This window comes from Scyliorhinus torazame, chromosome 22 (genome assembly GCF_047496885.1).
Source record: "Scyliorhinus torazame isolate Kashiwa2021f chromosome 22, sScyTor2.1, whole genome shotgun sequence".
Taxonomy (NCBI): domain Eukaryota; kingdom Metazoa; phylum Chordata; class Chondrichthyes; order Carcharhiniformes; family Scyliorhinidae; genus Scyliorhinus; species Scyliorhinus torazame.
Genome location: NC_092728.1, coordinates 6,812,935 through 6,830,957, shown reverse-complemented (window position 1 = coordinate 6,830,957; position 18,023 = coordinate 6,812,935). Strand labels below are relative to the sequence as shown.

General features: G+C 57.9%; 1 protein-coding gene across 5 annotated transcripts in view; it reads right to left on the bottom strand.

Annotated features, from left to right (window-relative positions):
* Nucleotides 1-3,630: 3,630 nt before the first annotated feature.
* The window catches only part of LOC140398889 (ER membrane protein complex subunit 3-like), a 36,627-nt gene continuing 22,234 nt past the window's right edge, over nucleotides 3,631-18,023 (bottom strand). For 3 of the 5 annotated variants that reach the window (XM_072487842.1, XM_072487838.1, XM_072487841.1), the window contains exons 4-8: nucleotides 15,080-15,184; nucleotides 14,581-14,662; nucleotides 12,995-13,074; nucleotides 4,642-4,724; nucleotides 3,631-3,865 (exon numbers count right to left, since the gene is read on the bottom strand). In XM_072487842.1, coding sequence (XP_072343943.1) covers nucleotides 3,737-3,865; nucleotides 4,642-4,724; nucleotides 12,995-13,074; nucleotides 14,581-14,662; nucleotides 15,080-15,184 — 479 coding nt within the window. In that variant the 3' untranslated portion in view covers nucleotides 3,631-3,736. The remainder of the gene's footprint in view (nucleotides 3,866-4,641; nucleotides 4,725-12,994; nucleotides 13,075-14,580; nucleotides 14,663-15,079; nucleotides 15,185-18,023) is intronic. The other 2 variants (XM_072487839.1, XM_072487840.1) reach the window with 2 other exon arrangements.

Sequence of the window (18,023 nt, the reverse complement as noted above, 5' to 3'; positions counted from 1 at the left end):
TCGCTCCCACAGGGAGTGGGGAGAATGTGGGACTCGCTCCCACAGGGAGTGGGGAGAATGTGGGACTCGCTCCCATGGGGAGTGGGGAGAATGTGGGACTCGCTCCCACGGGGAGTGGGGAGAATGTGGGACTCGCTCCCACTGGGAGTGGGGAGAATGTGGGACTCACTCTCACAGGGAGTGGGGAGAATGCGGGACTCACTTCCATGGGGAGTGGGGAGAATGCGGGACTCCTTCCCACGGGGAGTGGGGAGAATGTGGGACTCACTCCCAAGGGGAGTGGGGAGAATGTGAGACTCGCTCCCACGGGGAGAATGTGGGACTCGCTCCCACGGGGAGTGGGAAGAATGTCGGGGGAGCGGGTATAGGTAGGGTGCTCTTTTGGAGGGTCAATGCAGACTCGATGTGCCAAATGGCCTCTGTCATGATATTCAAACACACACATCATGATGGACACACCAACAGGCAAATCAGAGCACACAACACCACAACCAATCACAGACAAGAACACCAACCACATAAAAAGCACGAGCACGACACCTGGTGGTCAGTAGGTTTGGGGATAAAGAAACAGAGAAGAGCTGTTACAACATCACAAGCAGGGAACCCCCACGTGCAGAGTGCAAAGACAAAACTGTACATAGTAAGTTTGAATAAAATAGCGTTGTACCATATACAACCGTGTTGGCTCATCTGTGTGTCAGAACACCCAACACCACATGGTACAGGAGTGGATCGATACCTGTGGGAAACAAATGTTGGAGAAAGGAATAGAAGAAATGGATGAGATGAAGAAGGGGGTGAGGGGAGATGAAGAAGGGGGGTAGTGGGAGATGAAGGAGTGGGGGAGACTGGTGTGGGGCAGGAACAGCACAGTAGAGGGGCTGAATGGCTTGTTTGTGTGCTGCAGGCAGAGATCTATTTGACAACTCCAGTTAACACAAGCTTATACACTTTGTTACAAGTTGGGGAAAATTAAGATCGGAAATGAAACTGGGATGAAATAAGATGGGAGTAGATAAGGGACCGGTCTGGATAGATGCTGAGGTGTGAATTAGCATACCAGTGAGAAAAGCACGCATTTACCGGAGTGATTCAATGGGGTGTAGAAAAGGTAACTTCAAAGTGGAGCGAGAGATAAGGAAATTGACAGATATGCTGAAAGCAGACTCCACCAGGTGGATAACATCAAAGGGAACACGTGATACATGCACAGCACAACGGCTGGAGAGAGAGACGCAGTCACAGCGATCACCGCACCCACCTGCAGAAAACGGTCTCCCGAAAACAGGTTATTGCTAAACGAGCAGCTGGTTAAGATCCAAAACCCGCGCCGAGCAGATTTCACCTTGGCTGAAACGGAAATCTGGTTTCCCAAACCTGGCCACATAACCCGTGTATGGTAACTATTTGCTGGATTTAGCTGGTCGGGTTATGTGATGGTAGACGTTGTTTGGGAACAAAGGAGCAACCCCGAGTTCAGAGAACGTATGTGATTGGGAACTAAAGGGTTAACCTGTGCGTGTATCGCCAGCAGTGTAGTTAAGTGTTCCCGAGTATTGTAGTCTTTCTCATAATCGCTTTATTTCTTTTGAGTTAATAAAGATTCTTTATTACATCGACTGGACCGCTCTCGATACGGTGAGGTCTGTGAACAGACTCTCAATCTCTTTCCAAACCGTTCAGTTGAGAGATCTGATTTGGGGGCCTTCCGGTGGTGGCAATGGAGTGAGCGGTCGCACACAAGGGCGGCTCTGGTCCGAAGGCAGTCATTTGAGCTCTTTTTACCCGAAAGTGCTGAAGGCGTTGAGAAGTTGCCCCCGGAAGTGGCACGTCTGCTGGTTATCAGACTCGGCAGAAGAAGGTTAAAGCACTGGCCGAGGAAGTGGAGGAGACCTGTGATTGGAAAGATGGAGGAGGGGGAAGGGTTGTCGCAGGCTGGGAAACCCCCAGATGGAGCAGTTGATGGGGTTTATTAGGGAGGAGGATTCGGCAGCAGCAGAAGAGGCAGGAAGATCGGCTGAAGGCCATCGAGGGAGCGGTAGCGCCCTTGAGAGGGTCGATTGAGAAGAGTTTGGAAGAGCCTGGAGGCTCCGAGGTCGCAGATCCGGGCGATGGAGAGGGTGATGTCTGATCACAGTGATCGGGTGGTGGCATTGGAGGTGGCCAAGTCGTCCAGGGCAAAGGTAGCAGAGAAAGAGAGCAGGTCTAGAAGGCAGAACCTGCGCATTGCCAGCCTGTCTGAGGGTGTGGAAGGTACGAGTGCCACTAGGTACATCTCGAGGATGTTGCTGGCGGACGGGGTACTGGGCAAGGCCCAGAGGTGGATAGGGCGCACGGTAGCACAGTGGCGTGACCAGTCAGTCAAATTTCGGTGTTCCCCAAGCTGCTGGAGTCTGCCCTATTGGAACGGTTGCTGCTATCGGACATGGGGGAGGGTAGGATTGGGGACGTCTCCAGGTGGCGGAGGGGGAAGCGTCAGTGGTGACGATCAAGGAGAAATGGGAGGAGGAGCTGGAAGGGGAAGATAGGGTGGGGAGTGCGGAATGAGGCGATGCGTAGGGTGAATTCGACCTCCTCGTGAGCGAGGATGACTTTTATACGGTTTCAGGTGGTGCACGTGACTCGGGTGAGGTTGAGTGAGTTCTACCAGGGGTGGCAGACGAGTGTGAGAAGTGTGGGCGGGGACCAGCGAAACACACCCGTATGTTCTGGGGCTGTGAGAAGTTAGAGAGGGTGTTGGGAGGGGGGTGTTCAGGACGCTAGCGAAGGTAGAGGTCAGGCCTGACCCCACGGTGGTGATTTCTGGGGTATCGGGAGCTGATGGAGGGGAGGGAGGCCGATGATGTGGCCTTCGCATCTCGCGTTGCCGGCGAAGGATTCTGCTGGAATGGCGATCGGCAATGCCGCCGGGGGTGACAGCCTGGTGAGGGCCCCTGTACGACTTCCCCTGGCTGGAGAAATTAAGGGGCTCAGCGAAATGCTTTGAGTCGGTGGGGACTGTTCGTGGCCATATTTGAGGAATTGTTTCTTGCGTGGAGGGAGGTGCGTAAAGAGGGGGAGAAACTTGTACAGACTATAAAATTGTGAGCTGGGGAGAATGTTTCCCAGGTTATTTATGTTTTTCTACTTTTGAATACAGGCAAGAATCTGCAGCTGGTCCCTGAAGGATCTCTCGCTTTCTCAAAGTACTTTATAGAAGACATCTCTTCATAGCAAGTATTCGTGAGACTGTAAACACTATTAAAAAGTGGATTGCGACCCGAGATGGGAGCTGCTTGAATGGAGATAAAGATGGCGGTTAAGGGTTATTGTGTCATTGTATCATTAAGCATCGTCTAGCTGGTAATGGAAAGCTATTTGTATTTATAATGTTAAAGTTATTAATCCTATTTTAGTAATAACTTGTGTTTTAATATCCCTGGAGCGAGGAATTCTTTCTTCACAATCTCACAAAATTAAATTAAATATTGGGGTCTCCAGTCTCCGCGCACTGTTGGGGTCTGTTCCGGAATCGTAATAATGTTTTTCCTCCCATTGTACCAAATCGAGAGAAGACACCGCGAAGACCGGGGCTCCACGTTACCCTTCTGGGTTTTAGGGAAACCCTTCTATATAACCTCAGTTGGGTTCTCAATATTATGATGTTTATTAATTTTAAACTCGACTTTAAATTACTTTACAGATTGACAAATACTGACAGGTTGGAGAGCCCCGATATGGTTCCTCCCTGGGGTCAGAACATCGGCAGTCGCTGCTCCCGGATATAAAACTCCTCCAGGTTCAGATCCGTGGCCATCAATTCATCTTCCACCCCCTCCAGGGCCCAGTGATAGTCAACGGTCTCCAGAGCCTCCCATTCTGCCTGAGAGGAGGGAGAGCTGTGTTAATGTCCAAACTGACCGAGCTCGGGAATAAACCGGGGGGAATCCACTCCCAATGGGGGATCCACCCCAATGGGGGGGTCCACCCCCAATGGGGGGGACCCACCCCAGGGGAATCCACTCCACACGGGGGGATCCATCCCGGGGGGAATCCACTCCCCACAGGTGGGGGGTCCATCCCGGGGAATCCACTCCCCACAGGGGGGGTGCATCCTGGGGGAATCCACTCCCCACGGGGGGATCCATCCCGGGGGAATCCACTCCCCAGGGGGATCCATCCCGGGGTATCCACTCCCCACGGGGGGATCCATCCCGAGGGAATCCACTCCCAATGGGGGAATCCACTCCCCACAGGAATCAATCCCGGGGAATCCACTCCCAATGGGGGAATCCACTCCCCAACTGGGAGATCCACTCCCCAACTGGGGGATCCAGTGCTGAGAGGGAGATCTATCCCGGGGGAATCCACCCAACTGGGGAGATCCACTCACCCTGGTAGAAGATCCATGCCAGGGGAATCCACTTCCTCCGACAGGGAGACCGACCACCATTAATGTACAGACCAGCCTCTGCCACCCCTGCCTGCCCCCACCTGCTCCGTAACCCATTCCCCCCCCCCTGCCACCCGCTCCCCCGCCTCCGTATCCGACTGCCCATACCCCTCCACCCCCACCCCTGCTCTCGCTCTCCCCCCCCCACCCCCACCGGCTCCGTAACCCATTACCCCCCCCCCCGTCTCTGTCTCCCGGGCACAAACCTTGAAGGCCTTGTTGGTATCGGGTGGCATTGACGTGGCAGCACCGGCCAACTGGTCCTGGAGAATACGCGACTGAACCACAGCTGCAGAGACAAGAATGCGGAATATCGGAGAGTGAGTGGGATTGCCGGGTTCCTGCGGAATATCACGGAGAGCGGGATTGCCGGGTTCCTGCGGAATATCACGGAGAGAGTGGGATTGCCGGGTCCCTGCGGAATATCACGGAGAGAGCGGGATCGCCGGGTTCCTGCGGAATATCACGGAGAGAGTGGGATCGACACCACCCTGCGGTATATCACGGAGAGAGCGGGATCGCTGGGTCCCTGCGGAATATCACGGAGAGAGTGGGATCGCCGGGTTCCTGCGGAATATCACGGAGAGAGTGGGATCGCCGGGTTCCTGCGGAATATCACGGAGAGAGCGGGATCGCTGGGTCCCTGCGGAATATCACGGAGAGAGCGGGATCGCCGGGTTCCTGCGGAATATCACGGAGAGAGTGGGATCGACACCACCCTGCGGAATATCACGGAGAGAGCGGGATCGCTGGATCCCTGCGGAATATCACGGAGAGAGTGGGATCGCCGGGTCCTGCGGGATATCACGGAGAGAGTGGGATCGCCGGGTTCCTGCGGAATATCACGGAGAGAGTGGGATCGCCGGGTTCCTGCGGAATATCACGGAGAGAGTGGGATCGCCGGGTTCCTGCGGAATATCACGGAGAGAGCGGGATTGCTGGGTTCCTGCGGAATATCACGGAGAGAGCGGGATCGCCGGGTTCCTGCGGAATATCACGGAGAGAGTGGGATTGCTGGGTTCCTGCGGAATATCACGGAGAGAGCGGGATCGCCGGGTTCCTGCGGAATATCACGGAGAGAGCGGGATCGCTGGGTCCCTGCGGAATATCACGGAGAGAGCGGGATCGCCGGGTTCCTGCGGAATATCACGGAGAGAGTGGGATCGACACCACCCTGCGGAATATCACGGAGAGAGTGGGATCGCCGGGTCCTGCGGGATATCACGGAGAGAGTGGGATCGCCGGGTTCCTGCGGAATATCACGGAGAGAGCGGGATCGCCGGGTCCCTGCGGAATATCACGGAGAGAGTGGGATCGCCGGGTCCTGCGGGATATCACGGAGAGAGTGGGATCGCCGGGTTCCTGCGGAATATCACGGAGAGAGCGGGATCGCCGGGTCCCTGCGGAATATCACGGAGAGAGTGGGATTGCCGGGTCCCTGCGGAATATCACGGAGAGAGTGGGATCGCCGGGTCCTGCGGGATATCACGGAGAGAGTGGGATCGCCGGGTCCTGCGGAATATCACGGAGAGAGTGGGATCGGCGGGTCCTGCGGAATATCACGGAGAGAGTGGGATCGCCGGGTCCCTGCGGAATATCACGGAGAGAGCGGGATCGCCGGGTCCCTGCGGAATATCACGGAGAGAGTGGGATCGACACCACCCTGCGGGATATCACGGAGAGAGCGGGATCGCCGGGTCCCTGCGGAATATCACGGAGAGAGTGGGATCGCCGGGTCCTGCGGGATATCACGGAGAGAGTGGGATCGCCGGGTTCCTGCGGAATATCACGGAGAGAGTGGGATCGACACCACCCTGCGGAATATCACGGAGAGAGCGGGATCGCCGGGTCCCTGCGGAATATCACGGAGAGAGTGGGATTGCCGGGTTCCTGCGGAATATCACGGAGAGAGTGGGATCGACACCACCCTGCGGAATATCACGGAGAGAGTGGGATCGACACCACCCTGCGGAATATCACGGAGAGAGCGGGATCGCCGGGTTCCTGCGGAATATCACGGAGAGAGTGGGATCGACACCACCCTGCGGAATATCACGGAGAGAGCGGGATCGCCGGGTCCCTGCGGAATATCACGGAGAGAGCGGGATTGCCGGGTTCCTGCGGAATATCACAGAGAGAGCGGGATCGCCGGGTTCCTGCGGAATATCACGGAGAGAGCGGGATCGCCGGGTCCCTGCGGAATATCACGGAGAGAGTGGGATCGCCGGGTCCTGCGGAATATCACGGAGAGAGCGGGATCGCCGGGTCCCTGCGGAATATCACGGAGAGAGTGGGATCGCCGGGTTCCTGCGGAATATCACGGAGAGAGCGGGATTGCCGGGTTCCTGCGGAATATCACGGAGAGAGTGGGATTGCCGGGTCCCTGCGGAATATCACGGAGAGAGTGGGATCGACACCACCCTGCGGAATATCACGGAGAGAGTGGGATCGACACCGCCCTGCGGAATATCACGGAGAGAGCGGGATCGACACCGCCCTGCGGAATATCACGGAGAGAGCGGGATCGCCGGGTCCCTGCGGAATATCACGGAGAGAGTGGGATCGCCGGGTTCCTGCGGAATATCACGGAGAGAGCGGGATTGCCGGGTTCCTGCGGAATATCACGGAGAGAGTGGGATTGCCGGGTCCCTGCGGAATATCACGGAGAGAGTGGGATCGACACCACCCCGCGGACTATCACGGAGAGAGCGGGATCGCCGGGTTCCTGCGGAATATCACGGAGAGATTGTGATTGCCGGGTCCCTGCGGAATATCACAGAGAGAGCGGGATCGCCGGGTTCCTGCGGAATATCACGGAGAGATTGTGATTGCCGGGTCCCTGCGGAATATCACAGAGAGAGCGGGATCGCCGGGTTCCTGCGGAATATCACGGAGAGAGCGGGATCGCCGGGTCCCTGCGGTATATCACGGAGAGAGTGGGATCGCCGGGTTCCTGCGGAATATCACGGAGAGAGCGGGATTGCCGGGTTCCTGCGGAATATCACGGAGAGAGCGGGATTGCCGGGTCCCTGCGGAATATCATGGAGAGCGGGATCGACACCGCCCTGCGGAATATCACGGAGAGAGCGGGATCGCCGGGTTCCTGCGGAATATCACGGAGAGAGTGGGATTGCCGGGTCCCTGCGGAATATCACGGAGAGAGCGGGATTGCCGGGTTCCTGCGGAATATCACGGAGAGAGCGGGATTGCCGGGTCCCTGCGGAATATCATGGAGAGCGGGATCGACACCGCCCTGCGGAATATCACGGAGAGAGCGGGATCGCCGGGTTCCTGCGGAATATCACGGAGAGAGTGGGATTGCCGGGTCCCTGCAGAGTATCACGGAGAGAGTGGGATTGCCGGGTCCCTGCGGAATATCACGGAGAGAGCGGGATTGCCGGGTCCCTGCAGAATATCACGGAGAGAGTGGGATCGCCGGGTCCCTGCGGAATATCACGGAGAGAGCGGGATCGACACCGCCCCGCGGAATATCACGGAGAGAGTGGGATCGACACCGCCCTGCGGAATATCACGGAGAGAGCGGGATCGCCGGGTTCCTGCGGAATATCATGGAGAGCGGGATTGCCAGGTCCCTGCGGAATATCACGGAGAGAGCGGGTTCGACACCACCATGCGGAATATCACGGAGAGAGCGGGATTGCCGGGTCCCTGCGGAATATCACGGAGAGAGCGGGATTGCCGGGTTCCTGCGGAATATCATGGAGAGCGGGATTGCCAGGTCCCTGCGGAATATCACGGAGAGAGCGGGTTCGACACCACCATGCGGAATATCACGGAGAGAGCGGGATTGCCGGGTCCCTGCGGAATATCACGGAGAGAGCGGGATCGCCGGGTCCCTGCGGAATATCACGGAGAGAGTGGGATCGCCGGGTCCCTGCGGAATATCACGGAGAGAGCGGGATCGACACGCCCTGCGGAATATCACGGAGAGAGCGGGATCGACACCGCCCTGCGGAATATCACGGAGAGAGCGGGATCGACACCGCCCTGCGGAATATCACGGAGAGCGCGGGATCGCCGGGTTCCTGCGGAATATCACAGAGAGAGCGGGATCGCCGGGTCCCTGCGGAATATCACGGAGAGAGCGGGATCGACACGCCCTGCGGAATATTATGGAGAGAGCGGGATCGACACCGCCCTGCGGAATATCACGGAGAGCGCGGGATCGCCGGGTCCCTGTGTAATATCACGGAGAGAGCGGGATCGCCGGGTTCCTGCGGAATATCACGGAGAGAGCGGGATCGACACCGCCCTGCGGAATATCACGGAGAGAGCGGGATCGACACCGCCCTGCGGAATATCACGGAGAGCGCGGGATCGCCGGGTTCCTGCGGAATATCACGGAGAGAGTGGGATCGCCGGGTCCCTGCGGGATATCACGGAGAGAGCGGGATTGACACCGCCCTGCGGTATATCACGGAGAGAGTGGGATCGCCGGGTTCCTGCGGAATATCACGGAGAGAGCGGGATTGCCGGGTTCCTGCGGAATATCACGGAGAGAGCGGGATTGCCGGGTCCCTGCGGAATATCATGGAGAGCGGGATCGACACCGCCCTGCGGAATATCACGGAGAGAGCGGGATCGCCGGGTTCCTGCGGAATATCACGGAGAGAGTGGGATTGCCGGGTCCCTGCGGAATATCACGGAGAGAGCGGGATTGCCGGGTTCCTGCGGAATATCACGGAGAGAGCGGGATTGCCGGGTCCCTGCGGAATATCATGGAGAGCGGGATCGACACCGCCCTGCGGAATATCACGGAGAGAGCGGGATCGCCGGGTTCCTGCGGAATATCACGGAGAGAGTGGGATTGCCGGGTCCCTGCAGAGTATCACGGAGAGAGTGGGATTGCCGGGTCCCTGCGGAATATCACGGAGAGAGCGGGATTGCCGGGTCCCTGCAGAATATCACGGAGAGAGTGGGATCGCCGGGTCCCTGCGGAATATCACGGAGAGAGCGGGATCGACACCGCCCCGCGGAATATCACGGAGAGAGTGGGATCGACACCGCCCTGCGGAATATCACGGAGAGAGCGGGATCGCCGGGTTCCTGCGGAATATCATGGAGAGCGGGATTGCCAGGTCCCTGCGGAATATCACGGAGAGAGCGGGTTCGACACCACCATGCGGAATATCACGGAGAGAGCGGGATTGCCGGGTCCCTGCGGAATATCACGGAGAGAGCGGGATTGCCGGGTTCCTGCGGAATATCATGGAGAGCGGGATTGCCAGGTCCCTGCGGAATATCACGGAGAGAGCGGGTTCGACACCACCATGCGGAATATCACGGAGAGAGCGGGATTGCCGGGTCCCTGCGGAATATCACGGAGAGAGCGGGATCGCCGGGTCCCTGCGGAATATCACGGAGAGAGTGGGATCGCCGGGTCCCTGCGGAATATCACGGAGAGAGCGGGATCGACACGCCCTGCGGAATATCACGGAGAGAGCGGGATCGACACCGCCCTGCGGAATATCACGGAGAGAGCGGGATCGACACCGCCCTGCGGAATATCACGGAGAGCGCGGGATCGCCGGGTTCCTGCGGAATATCACAGAGAGAGCGGGATCGCCGGGTCCCTGCGGAATATCACGGAGAGAGCGGGATCGACACGCCCTGCGGAATATTATGGAGAGAGCGGGATCGACACCGCCCTGCGGAATATCACGGAGAGCGCGGGATCGCCGGGTCCCTGTGTAATATCACGGAGAGAGCGGGATCGCCGGGTTCCTGCGGAATATCACGGAGAGAGCGGGATCGACACCGCCCTGCGGAATATCACGGAGAGAGCGGGATCGACACCGCCCTGCGGAATATCACGGAGAGCGCGGGATCGCCGGGTTCCTGCGGAATATCACGGAGAGAGTGGGATCGCCGGGTCCCTGCGGGATATCACGGAGAGAGCGGGATCGACACCGCCCTGCGGAATATCACGGAGAGAGCGGGGTCACCGGGTTCCTGCGGAATATCACGGAGAGAGAGCGGGATTGACACGCCCTGCGGAATATCACGGAGAGAGTGGGATCGCTGGGTCCCTGCGGAATATCACGGAGAGCGGGATCGCCGGGTTCCTGCGGAATATCACGGAGAGAGAGTGGGATTGACACGCCCTGAGGAATATCACGGAGAGAGTGGGATCGACACCATGCTGCAGAATATCACGGAGAGAGCGGGATCGACACCACCATGCGGAATATCACGGAGAGAGAGCGAATCGCCGGGTCCCTGCGGAATATCACGGAGAGAGAGTGGGATCGACACCACCCTGCGGAATATCACGGAGAGAGCAGGATCGCCGGGTCCCTGCGGAATATCACGGAGAGAGTGGGATTGCCGGGTCCCTGCGGGATATCACGGAGAGAGCGGGGTCGACACCACCCTGCGGAATATCACGGAGAGAGTGGGATTGCCGGGTCCCTGCGGAATATCACGGAGAGAGTGGGATCGCCGGGTCCCTGCGGAATATCACGGAGAGAGCGGGATCAACACCGCCCTGCGGAATATCACGGAGAGAGCGGGATTGCCGGGTCCCTGCGGAATATCACGGAGAGAGTGGGATCGCCGGGTCCCTGCGGAATATCACGGAGAGAGTGGGATCGCCGGGTCCCTGCGGAATATCACGGAGAGAGTGGGATTGCCGGGTCCCTGCGGAATATCACGGAGAGAGCGGGGTCGACACCACCCTGCGGAATATCACGGAGAGAGTGGGATTGCCGGGTCCCTGCGGAATATCACGGAGAGAGTGGGATCGCCGGGTCCCTGCGGAATATCACGGAGAGAGTGGGATCGCCGGGTCCCTGCGGAATATCACGGAGAGAGCGGGATTGCCGGGTCCCTGCGGAATATCACGGAGAGAGTGGGATCGCCGGGTCCCTGCGGAATATCACGGAGAGAGTGGGATCAACACGCCCTGCGGAATATCACGGAGAGAGTGGGATTGCCGGGTCCCTGCGGAATATCACGGAGAGAGTGGGATCGCCGGGTCCCTGCGGAATATCACGGAGAGAGCGGGATTGCCGGGTCCCTGCGGAATATCACGGAGAGAGTGGGATCGCCGGGTCCCTGCGGAATATCACGGAGAGAGTGGGATCGCCGGGTCCCTGCGGAATATCACGGAGAGAGTGGGATCGCCGGGTCCCTGCGGAATATCACGGAGAGAGCGGGGTCGGCACCGCCCTGCGGAATATCACGGAGAGAGCGGGATCGCCGGGTCCCTGCGGAATATCACGGAGAGAGTGGGATCGCCGGGTCCCTGCGGAATATCACGGAGAGAGCGGGATTGCCGGGTTCCTGCGGAATATCACGGAGAGAGTGGGATCGACACCGCCCTGCGGAATATCACGGAGAGAGCGGGGTCGGCACCGCCCTGCGGAATATCACGGAGAGTGTGGGATCGACACCGCCCTGCGGAATATCACGGAGAGAGCGGGATCGCCGGGTCCCTGCGGAATATCACGGAGAGAGCGGGATCAACACGCCCTGCGGAATATCACGGAGAGAGCGGGATCGCCGGGTCCCTGCGGAATATCACGGAGAGAGCGGGATCGCTGGATCCCTGCGGAATATCACAGAGAGAGCGGGGTCACCGGGTTCCTGCGGAATATCACGGAGAGAGCGGGATCGCTGGGTCCCTGCGGAATATCACGGAGAGAGCGGGGTCGGCACCGCCCCGCGGACTATCACGGAGAGAGTGGGATCGCTGGGTCCCTGCGGAATATCACGGAGAGAGTGGGATCGACACCGCCCCGCGGAATATCACGGAGAGAGTGGGATCGCTGGGTCCCTGCGGAATATCACGGAGAGAGTGGGATCGCCGGGTCCCTGCGGAATATCACGGAGAGAGCGGGATCGCCGGGTTCCTGCGGAATATCACGGAGAGAGCGGGATCGACACCGCCCCGCGGAATATCACGGAGAGAGCGGGATCGACACCGCCCCGCGGAATATCACGGAGAGAGCGGGATCGACACCGCCCCGCGGAATATCACGGAGAGAGCGGGATCGACACCGCCCCGCGGAATATCACGGAGAGAGTGGGATCGACACCGCCCCGCGGAATATCACGGAGAGAGTGGGATCGCCGGGTCCCTGCGGAATATCACGGAGAGAGTGGGATCGCCGGGTCCCTGCGGAATATCACGGAGAGAGCGGGATTGCCGGGTCCCTGCGGAATATCACGGAGAGAGCGGGATTGCCGGGTCCCTGCGGAATATCACGGAGAGAGCGGGATTGCCGGGTCCCTGCGGAATATCACGGAGAGAGCGGGATTGCCGGGTCCCTGCGGAATATCACGGAGAGAGCGGGATCGACACGCCCCGCGGACTATCACGGAGAGAGCGGGATTGCCGGGTCCCTGCGGAATATCACGGAGAGAGCGGGATTGCCGGGTTCCTGCGGAATATCACGGAGAGAGCGGGATTGCCGGGTCCCTGCGGAATATCACGGAGAGAGCGGGGTCGGCACCGCCCCGCGGACTATCACGGAGACGGCAGGGGGGTGGGGGGGACAGGGTGCGGGCATCAGCCCCCCGCGGAGGCTAACTCACCGTTATCGGGACCCAGGATTAAAGAATACAAGCTCCGCAGACCAAACACATTGAGGAAATACCACGAGGCTGAACTGACCCTGTGGACAGACAGAAAGGTTGCGGAGATCAGTGACAGGAGAGACCGATGATCCCGACGCTCCCCCCCCCCCCGGGATGGAGCGCTCACTCCCGGCTTCACTATCGGCAGCTGGAGACGGATATCTCTCCAATCCCCCGTCTCCTCAGGAAGCCCCCACAGCCCCTCCACCAACCTAGCACTTTATCCGGAGTGAGCTCACTGCTGTACTGTAGAAAACGCAGAAGCCAATGTGCGAACAGCAAGATCCCAGGAACCGGGGGCGCAGTGGTTAGCACCGCTTCCTCACGGCGCCGAGGTCCCAGGTTCGATCCCAGCTCTGGGTCACTGTCTGTGTGGAGTTTGCACATTCTCCCCGTGTTTGCGTGGGTTTCGCCCCCACAACCCAAAGATGTGCAGGGGGGGTGGATTGGCCACGCTAAATTGCCCATTAACTGGAAATAAATAATTGGGTACTCTAAATTTATTTATTAAATCCCAGGAACAACAGCCGGATAATGACCCAGAGTGTCTGTTTTTAAGTGATGTTGGTTGAGGAATAATTATTAGCCCCAGGACCGTGGAGCTCCCTCCCCCCTCCATCTACTTATCTTCCAATAGCAACTGTGTAAATGTCTACACCCCTATCGTTCAAAGTCTCATACCGAAAGACAGACTATCCCAGACTCGAGAGGGGCTGAATGGGCCTCCTCCTGTTCCTGTGTAACAGGCTGGAGAGGTGCCGAATGGGCCTCCTCCTGTTCCTGTGTAACAGACTGAAGAGGGGCCGAATGGGCCTCCTCCTGTTCCTGTGTAACAGGCTGGAGAGGGGCTGAATGGGCCTGCTCCTGTTCCTGTGTAACAGACTGCAGAGGGGCCGAATGGGCCTCCTCCTGTTCATGTGTAACAGGCTGGAGAGGGGCTGAATGGGCCTCCTCCTGTTCCTGTGTAGCAGGCTGGAGAGGGGCTGAATGGGCCTCCTCCTGTTCCTGTGTAACAGGCTGGAGAGGGGCTGAATGGGTCTCCACCTGTTCCTGTGTAACAGACTGAAGAGGGGCCGAATGGGCCTCCTCCTGTTCCTGTGTAACAGGCTGGAGAGGGGCTGAATGGGCCTCCTCCTGTTCATGTGTAACAGACTGAAGAGGGGCCGAATGGGCCTCCTCCTGTTCCTGTGTAACAGACTGAAGAGGGGCCGAATGGGCCTCCTCCTGTTCCTGTGTAACAGGCTGGAGAGGGGCTGAATGGGCCTCCTCCTGTTCCTGTGTAACAGGCTGGAGAGGGGCTGAATGGGCCTCCTCCTGTTCCTGTGTAACAGGCTGGAGAGGGGCTGAATGGGGCCTCCTCCTGTTCCTGTGTAACAGGCTGGAGAGGGGCTGAATGGGCCTCCTCCTGTTCCTGTGTAACAGGCTGGAGAGGGGCTGAATGGGGCCTCCTCCTGTTCCTGTGTAGCAGGCTAGAGAGGGGCTGAATGGGCCTCCTGATGTACCTTACCGTTACAGAGCTGTGTGTGAACAGATGGGACACTCACCAGGAGGCGTCCAGTGAGACCAATTCGATTCCGCGCTGCAACATGGGCTTAAAGCGGAGCGTGAGCGGGAAGGGAACCTTCGCTGCAGAGAAACAGAAAGAGAAGGAGACCGATGTGGCTGGAACCGAGCAAAATATCATTCTCACTGACGCACACTCACACTCACACACACACACACACACACACACACCACTCACACACTCCCTCCACATGAGCTGATGTCCCCCTCGTCCCCCCCTGAGACTGTTCCGGTGAAATCCCCCTCCCTCTCCAAGGCCCCGACATTCTTTCTCCAGCGCGGCGTCCCCGATTTGAGTCAGGGTACGCCAGCCAGGGTCCCTCCCATTTGGAAACCGCCTGAAGCACAAGGACACTGCCACAGACACACACACACACACACACACACACCTCCCTACCCTCACCCGCCATCACCTCTGTCCCAGGAACCAGCACATCTCTGCACCCGTCCCCAGTTAACCCTGGCTGCGTGCAGGCTTACCAGTGACGAAGCCGGAGAAGGCCCAGTTAATCCAACCGCCAATCAGGATCATGGGGAGCACGTTGGTCAGATTCCCTTTCATCATGTCAGTCAGCAGGGTGGGGTCTGAAAGGAGATGTGGAGATCAGACTGCAGGGAAACATTGCCACTGTCCCCACCAGTACTGTACCCCAGTGTTATACAGTGACAGACCCGTCCCCACCAGTACTGTACCCCAGTGTTATACAGTGACAGACCCGTCCCCACCAGTACTGTACCCCAGTGTTACACAGTGACAGACCCGTCCCCACCAGTACTGTACCCCAGTGTTACACAGTGACAGACCCATCCCCACCAGTACTGTACCCCAGTGTTATACAGTGACAGACCCGTCCCCACCAGTACTGTACCCCAGTGTTATACAGTGACAGACCCGTCCCCACCAGTACTGTACCCCAGTGTTATACAGCGACAGACCCGGCCCCACCAGTACTGTACCCCAGTGTTATACAGTGACAGACCCGGCCCCACCAGTACTGTACCCCAGAGTTATACAGTGACAGACCCGTCCCCACCAGTACTGTACCCCAGTGTTATACAGTGACAGACCCGTCACCACCAGTACTGTACCCCAGTGTTATACAGTGACAGACCCGTCCCCACCAGTACTGTACCCCAGTGTTATACAGTGACAGACCTGTCCCCACCAGTACTGTACCCCAGAGTTATACAGTGACAGACCCGTCCCCACCAGTACTGTACCCCAGTGTTATACAGTGACAGACCCGTGCCCACCAGTACTGTACCCCAGTGTTATACAGCGACAGACCCGTCCCCACCAGTACTGTACCCCAGTGTTATACAGTGACAGACCCGTCCCCACCAGTCCTGTACCCCAGTGTTATATAGTGACAGACCCATCCCCACCAGTACTGTACCCCAGTGTTATACAGTGACAGACACGACCCCACCAGTACTGTATCCCAGTGTTATACAGTGACAGACCCGTCCCCACCAGTACTGTACCCCAGTATTATACAGTGACAGACCCGTCCCCACCAGTACTGTACCCCAGTGTTATAGTGACAGACCCGTCCCCACCAGTACTGTATCCCAGTGTTATACAGTGACAGACCCGTCCCCACCAGTACTGTACCCCAGTGTTATACAGTGACAGACCCGTCCCCACCAGTACTGTACCCCAGTGTTATACAGTGACAGACCCGTCCCCACCAGTACTGTACCCCAGTGTTATACAGTGACAGACCCGTCCCCACCAGTACTGTACCCCAGTATTATACAGTGACAGACCCGTCCCCACCAGTACTGTACCCCAGTGTTATAGTGACAGACCTGCCCCACCAGTACTGTACCCCAGTGTTATACAGTGACAGACCCGTCCCCACCAGTACTGTACCCCAGTATTATACAGTGACAGACCCGTCCCCACCAGTACTGTACCCCAGTGTTATAGTGACAGACCCGTCCCCACCAGTACTGTACCCCAGTGTTATACAGTGACAGACCCGTCCCCACCAGTACTGTAACCCAGTGTTATACAGTGACAGACCCGTCCCCACCAGTACTGTACCCCAGTGTTATACAGTGACAGACCCGTCCCCACCAGTACTGTACCCCAGTGTTATACAGTGACAGACCCGTCCCGACCAGTACTGCACCCCAGTGTTATACAGCGACAGACCCGGCCCCACCAGTACTGTACCCCAGTGTTATACAGTGACAGACCCGTCACCACCAGTACTGTACCCCAGAGTTATACAGTGACAGACCCGTCCCCACCAGTACTGTACCCCAGTGTTATACAGTGACAGACCCGTCCCCACCAGTACTGTACCCCAGTGTTATACAGTGACAGACCCGTCCCCACCAGTACTGTATCCCAGTGTTATACAGCGACAGACCTGTCCCCACCAGTACTGTACCCCAGTGTTATACAGTGACAGATCCGTCCCCACCAGTACTGTACCCCAGTGTTATACAGTGACAGACCCGTCCCCACCAGTACTGTACCCCAGTGTTATACAGTGACAGACCCGTCCCCACCAGTACTGTACCCCAGTGTTATACAGTGACAGACCCGTCCCCACCAGTACTGTACCCCAGTGTTATACAGTGACAGACCCGTCCCCACGAGTACTGTACCCCAGTGTTATACAGCGACAGACACGTCCCCACCAGTACTGTACCCCAGTGTTATACAGTGACAGACCCGTCCCCACCAGTCCTGTACCCCAGTGTTATATAGTGACAGACCCATCCCCACCAGTACTGTACCCCAGTGTTATACAGTGACAGACACGACCCCACCAGTACTGTATCCCAGTGTTATACAGTGACAGACCCGTCCCCACCAGTACTGTACCCCAGTATTATACAGTGACAGACCCGTCCCCACCAGTACTGTACCCCAGTGTTATAGTGACAGACCCGTCCCCACCAGTACTGTACCCCAGTGTTATACAGTGACAGACCCGTCACCACCAGTACTGTACCCCAGTGTTATACAGTGACAGACCCGTCACCACCAGTACTGTACCCCAGTGTTATACAGTGACAGACCCACCACCACCAGTACTGTACCCCAGTGTTATACAGTGACAGACCCGTCCCCACCAGTACTGTACCCCAGTATTATAGAGTGACAGACCCGTCCCCACCAGTACCATACCCCAGTGTTATAGTGACAGACCCGTCCCCACCAGTACTGTACCCCAGTGTTATACAGTGACAGACCCGTCCCCACCAGTACTGTACCCCAGTGTTATACAGTGACAGACCCGTCCCCACCTGTACTGTACCCCAGTGTTATACAGTGACAGACCCGTCCCCACCAGTACTGTACCCCAGTGTTATACAGTGACAGTCCCATCCCCACCAGTACTGTACCCTAGTGTTATACAGTGACAGACCTGTCCCCACCAGTACTGTACCCCAGTGTTATACA